Here is an 18,450-nt window from a genome sequence, read left to right on the forward strand (position 1 = left end):
CTAATTGATACCCAAGGACTCCAGTTAGACAATTCATTTCTCTTAAAATCGAATAAGGATAGATTGAGCTCATCTGTAATGCCTGTCATGCTAGAATAGATGTTCACTCACACATCTAAAATGACCATTTGACCAGGGTACCATTTTCAATGCCAATGTTTCGAGTCTAGATGACTCTTCATCAGAGTTGACATGAAGCTTCACACCAACTCTGATGAAGAGTCATCTAGGTTTGAAACAATGATGTGGAGGTGCCTATGTTGGACTGGGGTGGTCAAAGTTAAAAATCACAACACCAGGTTATAGTCCCAACAGGTTTATTTAGAAATACAAGCTTTTGAAGCGCTGCTCTTTCATCAGGTAGCTATCTTGTTTTCTCTCCATGAATGCTGCCTGATCCACTGGGATCTCCAGTGTTTTTGTTTTGTTTTCAGTACAGATTCCAGCATCTGCAGTAACTTGTTCCTACTGTTTTCAATGTAGGGTGCTTAGAATTAACTGGACAGAACAATGAACCATCAGTGTACCATCAGGAAATTTGAAGTCCCAGCATCTCATGGATTTTGAGCTGGTGAGGAAGCCGAAACTGAGAAAATACAATCACTAGAAAAGATAGGATGAAAGTCTTGGGCCGGTGAAAATAGAAGGTGAAATGTCAGGAAAGAACAGGCCAAGTAGGAAAAGGACTATATATGTGGTCAACTTCAGAAATTGGATGGAAGGAAGGCCGATAGCGGCATGCATAAAAGCAGTGAACAGAGAGAAATGTCAGTTCTTTCTAGATTATAGCTCATTATAAATGGATTGACAAAAGAACAATAGTTCAGCAAAGGTCAACACATTTGAAAGGAGAGAGCAAAGTCATAAAAAAATTCAATGCCTCAACATTGTCAATTACCAAAGACCTGGCAATTTCTTAGGTATAAACTTTGAGTGAAAGTTCTGCACTAAGGAAAGTGATAAGAGTTTTGTTGGGTCAAATTCCATCTTCTGTGTTCAAGAATTAATTTTCCTTTAGGCCTTTGGCATTCTAATTCTATGTTGCATCACCTTTAAGAAGGTATAATAATTACCTGTAACGTCTTTCTCCTCAAATTAGAAAATAAATGTATTTAAATTAAATACCTTGAACTTTAATATCAAAATAAATGTACTAAACTCAGTAATTATTACTTACTTTTTATATATAAAGTAAAAAATGTCCGAAATTCTGCCTCCTCATTTTCTGCAAAGAATTCATAGATTCCTGGTTTATGACCATGATCACAAAATGATGCAGAATAACTAAGAAGCAGTAAAAAGAATGAGAATTAGGTATCATACAATAAACAAAAAGCATAAGTAGCAGAAAAAATCTACATGAAAACAAATGATAAATTTATTAGTGCACTGCATGTATTTTGTAAATGGAAATTGGTGTGAGCTTCATTGATCTTATAAGAAGCATTTTAGGAGTATGCTTTCTTTTGCATCTCTCATACTAGTCCTAAAAACATCCCGAAGTTTCATCCATTATTATCTTCTATGCCTTTGTCCTAAGACAATATATGTTGTACACCATGAGAAGATAACTAACTGATATTGCTGTCAGGTTTCTGTTAATGCCTCTAGGTAGCTAGAGGCAATGGGTTGGGGTGACCCACTCCCTCTTATGAAGCGTATGATCTCCACACTATGCTATACTCTGATGATGTAATTTAGTATTTGGAAAAAGTGACAAGAGCGTGTATTCTGGAATACCTTAGTTCAGTATATCTGCTGTTCCTCATCATGACAATGCATCTGATGCTAATTTATTGAAGGATGCACTTTTAAATGAGTCACTTCCTTTTGTTGTTTTTACGCATTCCTCTTTATGCTAATAGATAATAGAGGTTAACAATAGCAATAATTAACTTCAGAGAGCTTTGGGATATTATTAACAGCTAGTAAGTTGCTTAGTAGCTCATCTTCCTGCTTAATTATGAGATTGTGGTATATTTATACAATAGATCTCATCAACATGCACAGTTTCATTTCCCCCTGCAGGCAGCTGCTGGTCTCCAGAATATCAATCTAACAAGAGCACTCAGGTGAGTAGTTCAGAGAAAGTTCACTTACCTCATTCCTGGGATGAGGGGCTTATCCTATGCAGAAAGACTGAACATTTTGGGCATGTATCCATTGGGGTTCAAAAGTATGAGAGGTTATGATTGTTGTAAGAGGTGACTAGATAGGGTGGACATCAGGAGGATGTTTTTTTCTTACAGGGTGATGAGAAGTAGGAGGCACAATTTATGAATAAGAAGTGTCCATTTTAAGACTGAGGTGAAGAATTTCTTTTCTCTCAGAGGGTTGTTGGTCTGTGGAATTTTCTTCTCTAGAATACAGTGGAAGCTGGGTCACCAAACTTTGTTCATGGCAGAGTTAAAACACATGTTTGATCCACACGGGAGTCAAGAGTGATGACAGGCAAGAGGAATTGAAATCACAATCAGATCAGCGATGATTTTATTGAAAGACAGAGCAAGCTTGAAGGGCTAAATGGACACTGCCTGCTCCTAAGTGTTCCAAATGTAGCGGATGACTTTTCAGGATAGAAATCTGAGGGGGAAACCTAATGTTACAAAATTACAATTTATATCTTGTAATCTGAGATATAAATTATTTTGTGGGGCTTGAAAATGTTTCTCTGATCCTAAAACAGGACGTTTATCTGCCAAGAAACCCATATTGCCTTTCTCACGCAGGTAAAAGTTAATATCAGAGTCAAGTTTTGGATCTAAATTAGGGTATATGAATCTGGCATTGGATAAGCAGCTTTCTGTGTCTGTCAGGAAGCACCTCTTAACACTGAAATCAAAAAGATTCAGGAAGGGGTAATGAGGTGGATATTTAATTCCTGATGTGCCTTGTTTCCATTGGATATTTGGGGTTAAAGTAGCTTTATATTTTATGCATGTTAAGTGGTAAATATAATGTTTAGTAAAGATAATAGTTGAGATTATTTAGGTGAACATTTCAGCACCATAATTATAGTTTAAACTGTGTTATCTGTCTCAAGATAAATATTAACTATCTCCAGTGAATGGGTGTGAATGTAAACTGCATGTATGTATTTACATTTACACAATTTTCCTTTGGGAGTAAGTACATAACTATGCCAAAATTGATGGCAGAGTTATTTCATTATGTATCTTAAAAATAAAAAGAACATTTTGCACATCAATAGAAATCAAGTGTTATCATAGGAACCTTGAAAGATGGTGGGCCAATCAATCCCTTAAGCCGGTTCCTGTTTGGTAGTGCAGTACCTTAATAGAGTCATAGAGATGTACAGCATGGAAACAGACCCTTGGGTCCAACTCGTCCATGCCGACCAGATATCCCAACCCAATTTAGTCCCACTTGCCAGCACCTGGCCAATATCTCTCCATACTCTTCCTTAACATATACCCATCCAAATGCCTTTTAAATGTTACAATTGTACTAGCCTCCACCACATCCTCAGGCAGCTCATTCCATACACGTACCACCCTTTGCGTGAAAAGTTGCCCCTTAGGTCCCTTTTATATCTTTCCCCTCTCACCCTAAACTTATGGCCTCTAGTTCTGGACTCCCCAACCCCAGGGAAAAGACTTTGTCTATTTACCCTATCCATGCCCCTCATAATTTTGTAAACCTCTATAAGGTCATCCCTCAGCCTCCGACGCTCCAGGGAAAACAGCGCCAGCCTGTTCAGCCTCTCCCTATAGCTCAAATCCTCCAATACTGGCAACATCCTTGTAAATCTTTTCTGAACCCTTTCAAGTTTCACAACATCTTTCCGATAGGAAGGAGACCAGAATTGCACGCAATATTCCAACAGTGGCCTAACCAATGTCCTGTACAGCCACAACATGACCTTCCAATTCCTGTACTCAATACTCTGACCAATAAAGGAAAGCAGACCAAACGCCTTCTTCACTATCCTATCTACCTGCGACTCCACTTGCAAGGAGCTATGAACCTGCACTCCAAGGTCTCTTTGTTCAGCAACACTCCCTAGGACTTTACCATTAAGTGTATAAGTCCTGCTAAGATTTACTTTCCCAAAATGCAGCATCTCACATTTATCTGAATTAAACTCCATCTGCCACTTCTCGGCTCATTGGCCCATCTGATCAAAATCCTGTTGTAATCTGAGGTAACCTTCTTCGCTGTCCACTACACCTCCAATTTTGGTGTCATCTGCAAACTTACTAACTATACCTCCTATGCTCACATCCAAATCATTTATATAACTGACGAAATGTAGAGGACCCAGCAACGATCCTTGTGGCACTCCAGTGGTCACAGGCCTCCATCTGAAAAACAACCCTCTACCACCGCCCTCTGTCTTCTACCTTTGAGCTAGTTGTGTATCCAAATGGCTAGTTTTCCCTGAATTCCATGAGATCTAACCTTGTTAATCAGTCTCCCATGGGGAACCTTGTCGAACACCTGACTGAAGTCCATATAGATCACATCTACTGCTCTGCCCTCATCAATTCTCTTTGCTACTTCTTCAAAAAACTCAATCAAGTTTGTGAGACATGATTTCACATACACAAAGCCATGTTGACTATCCCTAATCAGTCCTTGCCTTTCCAAATACATGTACATCCTGTCCCACAGGATTCCTTCCAACAACTTGCCCACCACCGATGTCAGGCTCACTGGTCTATAGTTCCCTGGCTTGTCCTTACTACCTTTCTTAAAGATTGGCACCACGTTAGCCAACCTCCAGTCTTCTGGCACCTCACCTGTGACTATCGATGATACAAATATCTCAGCAGGAGGCCTAACAATCACTTCTCTAGCTTCCCACAGAGTTCTAGGGTACACCTGATTTAACTCCTCACACATATCTCGGATCCAAACTTCTAATATCCCTGCCTAACATGTTACACTAACAAACAAAACATTTTCCCTTTTAAGTACCTAGAACTTTTAAAATGCCAACAAGGATATCTTTCCTGAAGGAAATATGTAAGAGTTATTTTTAAAATATGTACTGTCTTTCTGGAAGAAAGTTAACAGCACTTTGTACATCAGTGGCTATGGCACAACAAAATAAATTAGTATAACAAATAATGTAAATGTGTACAACTTGGGGAAATACCATTTAAAATACCTAAATCTTTTTATGGCCATAAACAATGAAATGTTTTAGATAATGTCAATTTGTGAAATGGCTTTGAGACATGATTGCTAGATGTTTTAATTAGGAATTTCAGTAAAATTTTGCCAGTCCTATAAATGATTGCTGACAAATTTTAGATACAGATGACTATATATAGTTCAAATTCAGATTTAAATATTCAGTTGACAATTCTTGATACTACTGTTATATTTAACGACTCATTCAGTGAATAAATCTAAACATCAGCAACAAAAAATATAATGAAAACAAATATCTGATATTGAAAGAACCGAAGATGCTATAAATCAGTAATAAAAACAGAAGTTGCTTGGAAAGCTCCGGAGCTCTGGCAGCACCTGTGAAGAAAAAAATCAGAGTTAATGTTTTGGTCCAGTGTCTCTTCCTCAGTACTGATGGTAGCTAGGAAAATGGCAGCTAGGCCTATAAACTGACATTTTCCTCGCTACCATCAGTTCTGAGGAAACGTTAGTGGACCCGAAACATTAACTCTTGATTTTTATTCACCGTTGCTAAGCTTCTGTTTTTGTTGCAAATATCTGCTATCAGTTGAATGTCTTTTTCAAAACATGAAATATTATGTTCAGAGACAATTCCCGCTCCTATTTCTTATGTTCTTCTATTTGAAATGAGCTGCTGGCTCGAGGTAACATCAGGAACTGGACAGTTGGTATTTAAGGTGTTAAACTTCAAAACAATTACATGCTTTCATTGGATTAGATTATATTTCACTTTAATTGGAGGGTGTGTGCATATGTGTGCACATGCTGCATTTTATTTTGATTGTCTAACACTGAAGGACAAGGGCAGCAAGTCCACGGAACATTGGATGTCAAACGATATTGTGAGTTTGATAAAGACAAAGAAAAAAAGCATATGTCAGGTACAGTGTATTAAAACATGGGTATCCCTTCAAAAGTATTGAGTGTAGAGGGTTGCACAAAAGTAAAGAGGGACCACAAAATTTCTTTGGAGATAGGACCCGGGAAAATTCCAAGGCTTTCATACAGATGTTAAGAGTAAGAGGATTACAAAGAAAGTGTGGGCCGTATTACAGATTAGAGGGGCAGTGGAACCGGAGGACGTGGGTGAGGTCTCAAGTGAATACTTCTCATCTGTATTCAGAGAGGAGACAGACATGGTAGTTGAAGATTTCAATTGGAATAGTGAGGTTCTAGAACATCTTAAGATTAAGAAGGAGGAGATATTAGATGTTTTAATGTGGATAAAGGTGCATAAATCCCCAGGGCATGATGATATATATTCCAGGCTGTTATGGGAGGCAAGAGAGGAAATTGTTGAGACCCTGGCAGATATGTTTAAAACTTTGTCAGCCACAGATGAAGTGGCAGAAAATTGGAGGATAGCTAATGTGATTCCTTTGTTCAAGAAAGGCAGCAGGGATATGCCAGGTAATTACAGACCAGTTAGTCTGGCATCAGTGGTAGGGAAGTTATTGGAAAAAGTTCTGAGGTACAGGATTAATCAATACTTGAAAAGGCAGGGATTTATTAGAGATAGTCAGCATGGAGTTGGTAAAGGGAGATCCTGTCTGGCGAATCTTGAGTTTTTTGAAAGGCTGACTAAATATATTGATGAGGGTAGTGCAGTTGATATGGTTTACATGGACATCTGTAAGACCTTTAACAAGGTCCCACATGGAAGGCTGGTCCAAAAGGTAAGAGCCCATGGGATCCAAGGCAGGTTAGCAAACTGGGTCCAAAACTGGCTTGCAAATAGGAGGTAAAAGGTGATGGTGAGGGAATGTTTTTGTGATTGGAAGCCTGTGAACAGAAGTGTGCCACAGGAATTGGTTGTAAGTGCATTAATGACTTGGATGTGAATGGAGGTATAATTAGCAAATTTGCCAATGACAAAATTGATAATGTTGTTGATGGTAAAGAGGATGGTCTCAGGCTGCAGTTAGATATGGATCAGCTCGTAAATTGGGCACAGCAATGACTGATGGAATCTAATCCTGATAAATTTTTTGAGGTAATGCATCTTGGGAGGTCCAGTGAGGGAAGAATTTACACAATGAATGGTAGTTCCCTAAGAAGTACTGAGGAACAAAGGGACTTTGGTGTACAAGTCTATAAAACCCTAAAGGTGTCAGCACGTAGACAGGGTCCTGAAGAAGACATACGGAATGTTTTCCTTCATTAGCCAGGGTGTAGAATACAGGAGTGAGGAAGTCACGTTACAACTTTATAAAACATTGGTTAGGCCACAGATGGAATACTGTATGCAGTTCCGGCTGCCACACTATTGGAAGGTCATGATTTCACTGGCGAGAGAGCAGAGGAGATTCACCAGGATGTTGCCTGAGATGAAAAGTTTTCAGTTATGAAGAGATTGGATAGGCTGGGTTTGTTTCCCTTGGAACAGAGGATGCTATGGGGTGATCAGATTGAAGTATACAAAATTATGACAGACATAGACAGAGTAGATCATGAGAATCTTTTCCCTCTGGCAGGTATATCAAAGACCAGAAGGCATAAGTTTAAGGTGGGGAATAGGTGGCTTAGAGGTATTCTGAGAAAAATGTTTTTCACCCAGAGGGTGGTAGAAATATGCAATGTGCTGCCTGAGAGGGTGGTGGAGGCAGGTACACTTGCAACATTTAACAAGCATCTGGATGAACACTCAAAATGCCAAGGCATAGTAAGCAATGGATCAAGTGCAGGTAAATGGGATCAATGTAGTTTGGTCTTTGGCCAGCAAAAACATAGTAGGCGAAAGGGTCTGTTTCTGCGCTGTACGACTCTGACTCTATAATCTGCCTGTCTGTATCCAATGTAGATTTTAGTATTTAACTACCGTATCACTCTGCTGAGCTTCACTTAACAAAGAAATGCACTATGGGATTCAGAACAACGTGAAGACAATACTTTAATGTCTTAATTACAGCTACAAGATGAGGGGATCTGTCCAGCTTATTTCTATTTAATATCCATTCCACAATTGAATGAGGCAGAGATGGTATCCTCTCAGCTTGTTAGGCCTTACAAAGAATGCTTTACTACAGCTATGCCTTTGTACTAGGGTTGTTTCAATTTGTTTTAGAAGGGAGTACAGTGGGCAATAAATGCTGACCTAACCAGCAGTGTGAACAAATTTTAAAAAAGGGCCTGTGAATAATTGAGAATGTAAGGAACCAGTCAGGAGATAATGGAAGGAGACATCGGCAATGCCCTTCTCCTTTAAGAGCCAATTAGAAATTGATCAAGGGTCCCTTAAACCAATTAACTTCACCTAATAAATTACTATACAGCTTTGAGTTTAAAATTGTGACCCAGAACTTACAATGTTGTCACAAACACCACATAATTTTTTAATATAAATAATATAGTTTAGCAAACTGTCCAGCAAAAGCAATCAAAAAGCATTTACCTGTTTCCAGATATCTTTTTAAGCAAGCTGGGGAATCCTTTGTGGGAGAAATACCACTGGCACCTTACAAGTGGGTATGCCTTCAATCTAACTTCAAAACAAAAGTTCTCTGCTTCACCAATTGTATGAACATTGTTTGTTATTGATGAATTTATAAATCCTTTCTCTGTAAAAATAATGAATACCAATCTGCTGTAATGTTTTATCATAACAGACATTACTTTAAAAACTTGCATTAAATTTAATTCATTCTTTCCTTTTTAAGATTAGTAACAAATATTACATAAGCAAATACTTGAAATATATAAGATGGTACTTAAAGGAGGATTTGACTTGTCAAAATTCTTGATTCTTTTCCAATAGATTCTGCCTTACAGTGCAGGTAGCCAGTCAGATCCATTGTTTTATCCCAGTTGATGTTTGAAAATGGCTTTATAGCAGCAAACTGATGGACAAAACTGACTCAGGTCACAGATGCAGCTACAGATGCTATTCAAAAGCACCCTCTTCGCATTAGTGGGCTGACAGCTTTGGTCATGTTTTGGCCAGCTTAATTTTCTCATGACAAGACACATTCTCATTCTCTTATCTTTATCTGTAACTCTTACCTCTGGAGAGGAGATATCTTTCGGTGCTGGAGTGCCCTCCTTCTTGAATATCATGTCTGGGTCCTAGTACCAGCATGTGCATGTTCCTAAGTTACATTTCCTCCTAGCTGCGTAATTTAGGCTCTGGAATGAAAATTCAGCCAGCCATATCAGCTATACAAAATGTATAGCCATCCAGATATGGTATAAAAGGATGCCCAGTAGAAATATAGTTCAGTACTCAAGAACTTTCAGGGCAAGAAGCAAAATATGCAAAGGAAAACTCTACTTATGTTAGCACTTCAACGTAGGCTAAATAAGGATGAAGGCATAAGAATTGTAAGAGTTTAACCATGGAAGTGGGGCTACAAATTTGATTATAAGCTTTTGTAATGTACACCTGAAACAGTGAACTGAATTTCCATCAAAATTCGTGTAGCATACATTGGAATTTAGTCTTACGTATTAATTGAATTCACTGTGTTTAAATGCTGTATGAAAGTATGGCTAATGCATGCAAAGGAATTTCAAATTAGATTTGATGTCTTTATTTCAAATTCTGAATAATACCAAATGTACTGTGCTAATAGAAGGCAAGAATTGAAAATACAATCATCACAAAACTTGGATGTATTGTTCTATTAGGAAGATTAATAAGTTATGTATTTTATTTTCTATTAGCTTCAAGCAGATTGGAAAAATTAATTCTATATGCCATTGAATTGAATGTTCAATTGTGAAGCTGAAACTTACCAATGACTGTTAATTTCACTGTTTTATGTGAATGTTTTGTAGAAGTACATGTATATAATCCGCTATTTTCCAGTTGTACTGAAGTAATAAACAGGAATCTGATCCTTGTGTGCCTGCTTGATACAAATGATTCTTCAACGTCCAGGACCTGTTTCATTATTGGAACAGCAAGAACAATGCTGATTTTTAAAAATAAATACTTTATCCCCTTTGATAATAAACAATCTCAAATCAGAGCCATACCTCTGTTGTATTTCCTGCATTTGTGTTAGTAATCCAACCTATTCTGAATTTGTATGTTTCATATGAAGCAATACATCGCACCAGAAATGGATCACCAACTTTCAGAAAAACATTCAAAACTGAGCTTTCTTTGTTTGATCTATCAAGATCTATAATAAAGAGGACAAAATATTATAAAATGACATGTTTAATTGCAATAGACTAAACAATATTCAAGGCCATTTGCATGAATTAATTGCACTTTCAGCCAAGACAATGATTTTTTCTCAATTTTCAAATTGGATTAAATTACAACCTTTCAAGTGTCTTTTGTGCCGGGTCGTGGGTGTTAAGAAGATCAGTGTTTGTGTTGTTACTACATTTTAAACTGATAATTATAGTTTTAGCAGTATGAAATTGTAGGCATTGATATTACTGTTCCTAATCAGAGTAGTTGTACTTCTGAGGAAAAACATTTTTGAACTCTCAAAAAGGGGTTATCTCAAGAAGGGAAGCAACAGTGTCTTTAGTGAGGGAAGTGGAGTCTGCCTCAGCAAAGAGAAGTGGTGGCAGAATTGGCAAAACAGAAGAAGTCATTTAATAGAAGGAAGTGATTGTGGTCTCTAAGAAGGAAGTGGTGGGAAAGTAGTAGGTAGTACAAGGAAAGGATATACACAAGTTGAACAAGAACTACAGTGTATTAATAACAGCTGTTTTTTTTTACACTTTAAAGTAATTACCAGCTGAACAGTAGGCTAATTATTTAAAACAAAATTATTATGAAGGTCATGTAAAGGTGAAAGATCATGCATTAAACTGAATTATCTTTAGAAAATGGTCACTAATTTTGAGGATAAAGATCTCCTTATCTGTTACAAATGTTATGATGTATTTAAATGAACAAAGCGTAAAATGAAGGCATTGCAGGAATCCTTGTATTTGAAATGAACTAATCTAAAGTCACTGACAATTAACCCTTGGGGTTGAGAGGGATCGCAGTCAGTCTGCTCTGTAGATATACTTTTAAATCCTTGCTGTATTTTACACTGTCTACAATGATTTGCAATTTCCATGATTAGTTACAATCATTGTTATAGTGACTAATGTTTTCCTTAACTGATCTTATTTGTTATATTTTTAAAAAATGAAAAGTTCACATATTTTCAATGCAAATGCCTGACAAAATCAAAAATCTGAATGTATTGACCTTCCCAATTAATAACATAAGTCCTGATCTTTAGATAATGGATCAAGCCAAAGTACTAACATCTTTGCACGAAGTGCAAGCCCAATGCGAAATGTTTAATTTGGGTACATCCAGTGCAGTTTGCTGCTGGTCGCACTAAAAAACAAATCTGCAATGGAAAATAAAATGTTGCAGAGTTATCCCTGAGCTGCCTGACATACATTGGGATGGTGAGTTGAGTGCACTCCCTGAGAGTATGCTAACTCCCAAATCTTGTGAAAGTATTATTGGTCCAGTTCCCACTGATAGGTAACTCTAGCATATATTTGCCTAAGTATACACATCAATTTTTTCTACAAAACAAGGTTGTTTTGAATGGATAGCTTGAAGGAATCTAATGATCTTTTCAGTATTACCATGAGACATATTGTGTACCAGTTTGAATACTTCTTTTGTTTTGTGCCATGTTCCTAGATGTTTCTGAGTACAAGATTTTACTGTTACCAAACACACATAAAGAGAAAAGAGTTTTATTTTAAAGTATTAGATTGCTTGGCTGTATTTTGAGCATGGTGGATTTGAGCAAGAAGAGTTCCTCTGAGTACTATTTGGAGTGAAACCATAGGCAAGATTTTTCGTGTGGGCTGTAAACCCTGTCATCAGGTTAAAATTGAGTCAGACATCTGCAGTCACCCACCTGTGATTTTTCCTGGGAAGGCCAATTAATGGTTTGAGTCTTCGACCACAAAAGGAGACATTGTATCTCCAGAATATCTAACTGAGCCCCTCCAAGAGTGATTACTTCAGCCTTAATAGGATTTTGGGTCCTTCAAAAGGCTTCAAAATGATTTTTAGTTGGCACTAAATCTCCTGAAGTATTTCATAGTGTAAAGGATTGAATTTTCACGGTATCACAGGAACTCAACCTGACAAGCATCTTGATGCGGAAGTTGGGGCAGAAGATGGATGGGTATATGAATAGCAAGGATTTAGAGGAATATGGGCCAAGTGCCAGCTAGTGGCACTAGATTAGTTTGAGAGATCTGATCAACATAAACAAGTTGGATTGAAGGGTCTATTTCCGCGCTGTACGTCTCTATGACTCTATTTGCTTATGTTCCCCTCCCCTCACCTTTGCATGAATGTCAAAGACCAGAGTACGTGGGATGAAATTCCAGCATAACTGCATGGATTCCATTCCAACTTCAAGGCTCATTCCTGGCAGAAATCAAGCTCTCAGCTGAGATTTTTGAGGGATAGCGTTTAGAGTACACAAATTATGAAAACAAAAACCATGAAACACGAAGCAGTTAGTTTACTACAGTACCATGACATTATTTGAATTCCTGTATGAAACTATTATGTTAAATCACTTTTTATTATGTTATTTACATTGACTGTTGAGTTAATTACCTTGAGTGTAAAGACTTGAACACTCTGTTCCATGAATATTGCTTGCACAGCAAGATATGTGATTATGAATACACTGCCTTATGGAAATCTTTTTCCTAATTCTTGTCACTCCAAAGCTTACGATTGATTTATTATGATTTATGTATGGTATTTCTGAAGAGCTGTAAATACAAAACATATTGTTAACTGCATCAAACTATCAAATTATTCCATCAGTTTTTACATATGTAAGACTAAAAAAATGGCAAATTGTGGAATTATTTTGTAGCATTTTTTGCCCTGTGAAATTCATCCACCAATGTATTGAACAGCAAGGTTTTTTAAAAACTACTTTTCACCTACCCATTAGCAAAAACATGTCTTTTGAATCATGTTATAAAGTTTGTCTGATTCAAAGGAGAGGTCCAATCAGTCAGGAAGAGTGATAAAGAATGCAGTAGAGGTGGGGAACAGATGTTGCTCTGTGCTGCTGGAGTAGGGATTTCTGAAGATTGCCTTGCCTGTATGAGTTCAAAGGATAAGGATATCTCTTCACAGATGTTAAAAATCACACAACACCAGGTTATAGTCCAACAGGTTTAATTGGAAGCACACTAGCTTTCGGAGCAACGCTCCTTCATCAGGTGATCACCTGATGAAGGAGTGTCGCTCCGAAAGCTAGTGTGCTTCCAATTAAACCTGTTGGACTATAACCTGGTGTGTGATTTTTAACTTTGTACACCCCAGTCCAACACTGGCATCTCCGAATCACATCTTCACAGATGAAGAGACATTTATAGTAAAATAGGGAGAATCCAGTTGTTGTGATCCATGTAGGAGCTGACAACTGGTGAACTGAAATGATGTTTTGGGAATTAGGATCTAAATTGAAATGCAGAACTTCAAAAGTGATTACGTTAGATTGTTACTTGAGCCATGTATCAATTGACATAGAATCAAGTAAACTTAAAAATGAATTGAATGACTCCAGGAATGGTTTGGGAAGATGTGGTTTGAATTAATGGGACACTAGCAGTAGTATTAGAATAGAGGGAGCTATTTTAAGTAGATAGGCTCTACTTAAACCAGACTGGGGCTGCTTCCTGTCAAATCATATAACTCAGGCTGAGAATAGGGTTTTAAACTAAAGGAAGAGGGAGGGAAGATGAAGGTTCAGGTCAAAGAAGAATTTGAAATCTAAAAAGAAGAGTCATTACCATAGTATATCAATTTGGATAAAGACATGCAGAGTGAGAGAGGAAAGAGCGGAGAGTTAACATTACTCGTAAACAAAGACAACATACACACAAAGAGTAGTAGTATAAAAAAAGTTATTTTTTGGAATGCATGAAACATTTATAGCAAGAAAAATGAACTTGTGGCAGTACTAAAAATAAAAGGACTTGATATAATCTCTGATAACAAAGGTTCCAAGGTTACCAAGGTTGGGAAAAAATGTTCCATGTGGGACAACACTTCAAACCGACATAACAGAAAAGGAGGAGACATAATCCTGATAATAAACAATAAGGACAGTAGTAGACAGCACAATTAGATCTTGGTTCAGACAAGGATGAAGACAACTGGAGATTAGGCTTGTATGCTTTATTAATAGACATATAGGTTACAAAAATGAGGAAGTTATGTTAAACTTGTACAAAACACTGATTTAGCTTCAATTTGGGTTTTGAGTCCAGTTCAGTGCACCACCCTTTAAGTAGGAGGTGAAGGCATTAGTGTTTAAAAGAGGTAAATGAGAATGATTCCAGGGGATTTCCAATTACATATATGGATTAGAGAAGTTAGCACTGCTTTCCTTGGAGAAGAGACTTTTAAGAGAAAATTTAAATATGATATTCAAACCTATGAGATATGTGGAGAGTGAAGATTGAGAAAAAACTGTCTTCATTGAAGTAAGAATTGAGAATGAGGGAACAAATTGAAGATAATTGGAAAACGAAGCAATAGGAGAAATAAGAAGAAATTTGATCTGGAGGGCATTGCCTGAGAATGTGGTTGAGGCAGGTTCAATGACACGTTCAAAAGGGAACTATGTTATTATCTGGAATGGAAGAGTGGGCAGTGCTGCAGGGAGTACAAAGTTAAAAATCACACAACACCAGGTTAAAATCCAACAGGTTTATTTGAAAGTACAAGCTTTCGGAACACTGCTCCTTTGTCAGACACAGAATTTACAGCAAAAAATCATAATGTCATACAACTGATGCAATATACTGAACAAATCCAGATTAAGTCTTTCATCTTTTAGAATGGATTGCAGGTTTCGATTAATTAATATGTAAATCCCAGATCTTCTTCCAAGTCACATTCCTGAATTTGCAGAATTGTATTTGCAGATATATTCTATTTTGTTCAAAAAGCACACAATCTGTAGGCAGTCAATCCATGCAATATTTTATAAATTCCTACTTTGGAAAGAGAACCAGTCTAACTCAAGATTGGGATACAGACAGACTCTAACCTCAGCCCTTTAATGCATTGTCTGAGCTGAGATGTCACCTTTTTTTATAAAACCTTAAGTTATCTCGGGAATGTGACTTGAAAGAAGTTCTGAGATTTACATATTAATGAATGGAAATCTGCAACCCATTCTAAAAGATGAAAAATCTTAACAGCAATCTAGGTTTGTTCATATATCGCATCAGTTAAATGACACTATGATCCTTTGCTATAAATTCTGTGTCCTATGATTCTGCTCCACTAGCTACCTGATGAAGGAGCAGCACTCTGAAAGTTTGTACTTCCAAATAAACCTTTGGACTATAACCTGGTATTGTGTGATTTTTTAACTTTGTCCACCCCAGTCCAGCACCTTTACATCATGACTACAGCAAGTAGGCATGGAAATAGAACCATGTGAATTTATGATTCTGAGAGTGAACATAGACACAATGAGCAAAATTATCTCCTTTCTCTGTAACAATTATTCTATGTATAATCTTCCGAGTAAGTCATGGATAATAGTGATCTTGAGGATTGGGAGAAATCTGTGAAAGAGTCACCAAAATAATGATTGAAAGAGGGATAAATAGAATGAGAGTGAACCAGCCAGGATTATAACAAAACATTTATGAGTTTTTTTAAAAGTATATAAAAAGGAGCAGAAAAGCTGAAGTAAATGCATAGCCACTAAGAATCAGAGACAGGGGAATATCATTGGGAATGAAGAATACAACAACGCTATTTAAGAAAAGAAGGAATGGGAAAAACAAGGAAACGTGCCAATTAGCCTGACATCAGTCATGCCAAACACAAATAGACCATATGGTCCATTGAACCTGCTCTGCTATTCAATAAGATCATGGTTGAGTAAGCTACACAGAGTCGGGAAGGAGAGGTCACATCTGGAGGACACAGCCCGAGTGTATAGGGTTTAGGGATTTTGGACCCAGTGTGGTAGTTTAGTGCAGAAGGAAAGAGGTGGCTATTACTTACTTTTTAGGCTCATAGTTTAGATTTTTAAAAACATTGAAGTCCAAGATACGCATCTTATCACAAGGACAGGCGGATGAGCAGAGAAGGCAAGTTGCCTTGTTAGCAAAAAAATGAAATGAAATTGATAGCAAGAAGCAATATTGGGTCAGAAGGCATAGAATCTGTGTGCGTAGGGTTGAGGAACTGCAAAAGGCAAAAGAAGTCCATAATCGAAGTTACGTATAGACCTTCTAGCAGTAGTCAGGACGTGTGACAGAAAATAAATCAGGAGATGGAAAAGACATGTAAGAAAGGCGCTATTACAAGAATCATGGGAGCCTTCAACATGTAAGTGGAAGGGCAAAATCAGGTTAGTAGCAGGTTCCAAGAAAGGGAATCTGTGGAATGTCTATGAGATGGATTTTTGGAGTAGCTTGTGGTAGAGCTCACTAGGGAATGGGCAATTTTGGATTTGGTGATGTGCAATAATACAGACTTGATTAGGGAGCTTAAGGTGAAAGAACCCCTAGGAGGCAGAAACCATAATATGATAGAAATCAACTTGAAATTTGACTGAGAGAAGCTGGAATCAGATGTAATGGTACTACAATTGAGTAAAGGTAACTACACAAACATGAGGAAGGAGCTGGCCAGAGTTGATTGGAAGGGGAACCTAGAAGGGAAGACAATGAAGCAGCAATGGCAGGAAGCTCTGGGGTAATTCAGGAGACACAGCAGAAAATCATCCAAAGAAACATACTAAGGGAAGAAGAAACATTATAAGGGGAGGATGAGGCAAACATGGATGACAAGGGAAGTTCAAGACAGGACAGAAGCATAAAAGAAAGCATACAATGTGGTGAAGATTAGTGAGAAGCCAGAGGAGTCGGTTGCCTTTAAATACCAGCAGAGGACATCTAAAAAACTAATGATGGAGGAAAGATGAAATATGAGGGTAGGCTAGCTAGTAATAATAAAGAAGATTACAAGAGTTCTTTTTATAGATATATAAAATTAAGAGAGAGACAAGGATGAGACATTGGACAATTGGAAACTGAGGCTAAAATGTGGTAATGGGGAACAAAAAATGGCAAAGGAACTGAAAGGTACTTTGCATCAGTCTTCAAATGGAATACCCAGTAACATACCAGAATGTCAAGAGTCAGGGGGCAAAGTTGAGTTTAGTAGCTACCATGAAGAAGAAGGGGTTGGAGAAGCTGAAAGGTCTAAAGGTGGATAAATCACCTCAACCAGATGGACTACACCCCAGAGTTCTGAAGGAGATAGCTGAGGAGATTGTGGAGGCATATGTGGTGATCTTTCATGAATCACTGGAGTCAGGGATGTCCTAGAGGACAGGGAAATAGCTAATGTAACATGCCTGTTTAAGAAGGGAGAGAGGCAGAAAATAGGATATTATAGATTGGTCAGCCTGACCTCACTCTTTGTCAAGATTTTAGAGTCCATTATTAAGGATGAGATTGTGGAATATTTGGAAATACATGGTTAAATAGGGTGGATCTGGATTAGTGGTGCTGGAAGAGCACAGCAGTTCAGGCAGCATCCAAGGAGCAGCGAAATCGACGTTTCGGGCAAAAGCACATCAAGGTTTCATCAAGGGGAGGGGGGTGGGGGATGCTGCCTGACCTGCTGTACTTTTCTAGCACCACTCTAATCTAAACTCGGGTTTCCAGCATCTGCAGTCCTCACTTTTGCCTATTTCATCAAAGGGGAGATCATGTCTGACAAATCTGTTAGAATTCTTTGAGGAGGAAATGAGGAAGGACAGCCAGTGAACGTGACTTATTTGGATTTCCAGAAGGACTCTGACAAGGAGTCACAAAGGAGCCTGCTAAATAATCAGATCCCTTGGTGTTAGAGGCAAGGTACTGGCATTGATAGAGGATTGGCTGACTGGCAGAAGGCAAAGAGTGGGGATAAAGGGATCTTTTTCAGTATGACAGCAGTAACTAATGGAGTTTCCCAGGAGTCAGTGTTGGAATCACACTATTCAATGCTCTATGTTAACAATGTAGACAAAGGAACTGATGCCCCTGTTGCTAACTTTGCAGATAATACAAATATAGGTGGAGGGAAAGTTTGTGTTAAGGAGACAGGGAGGCTGCAGAAGGAAGTGCAGATGGAATACTATGTGGAAAAGTGTGAGGTTATGCACTTTGGTCAGAAGACTATTTTCGAAAATAAACTATTTTCTAAATGGCGTGAGCTATTTAGGACTGAGATGAGGAGAAATGTCTTCACCAAGAGAATGGTGAAACTGTGGAATTTTCTGCCACCAAAAATGGTTGAGGCTAGAACTC

The 18,450-nt window shown here is 37.9% G+C and overlaps 1 protein-coding gene across 2 annotated transcripts in view; it reads right to left on the minus strand.

Moving 5' to 3' along the window:
* flt3 (fms related receptor tyrosine kinase 3) overlaps window positions 1-18,450 on the minus strand; it is a 113,105-nt gene that overhangs the window by 44,961 nt on the left and 49,694 nt on the right. For both annotated transcript variants that reach the window (XM_043692009.2, XM_087988198.1), the window contains exons 7-11: window positions 12,716-12,876; window positions 10,138-10,286; window positions 9,895-10,042; window positions 8,555-8,720; window positions 1,178-1,284 (exon numbers count right to left, since the gene is read on the minus strand). In XM_043692009.2, coding sequence (XP_043547944.2) covers window positions 1,178-1,284; window positions 8,555-8,720; window positions 9,895-10,042; window positions 10,138-10,286; window positions 12,716-12,876 — 731 coding nt within the window. The remainder of the gene's footprint in view (window positions 1-1,177; window positions 1,285-8,554; window positions 8,721-9,894; window positions 10,043-10,137; window positions 10,287-12,715; window positions 12,877-18,450) is intronic.

The sequence above is a fragment of the Chiloscyllium plagiosum genome, unplaced genomic scaffold, assembly GCF_037043375.1.
Source record: "Chiloscyllium plagiosum isolate Xiang-an unplaced genomic scaffold, Cpla_swu_hap1 HiC_scaffold_6, whole genome shotgun sequence".
In the NCBI taxonomy this organism is placed as follows: Eukaryota; Metazoa; Chordata; class Chondrichthyes; order Orectolobiformes; family Hemiscylliidae; genus Chiloscyllium; species Chiloscyllium plagiosum.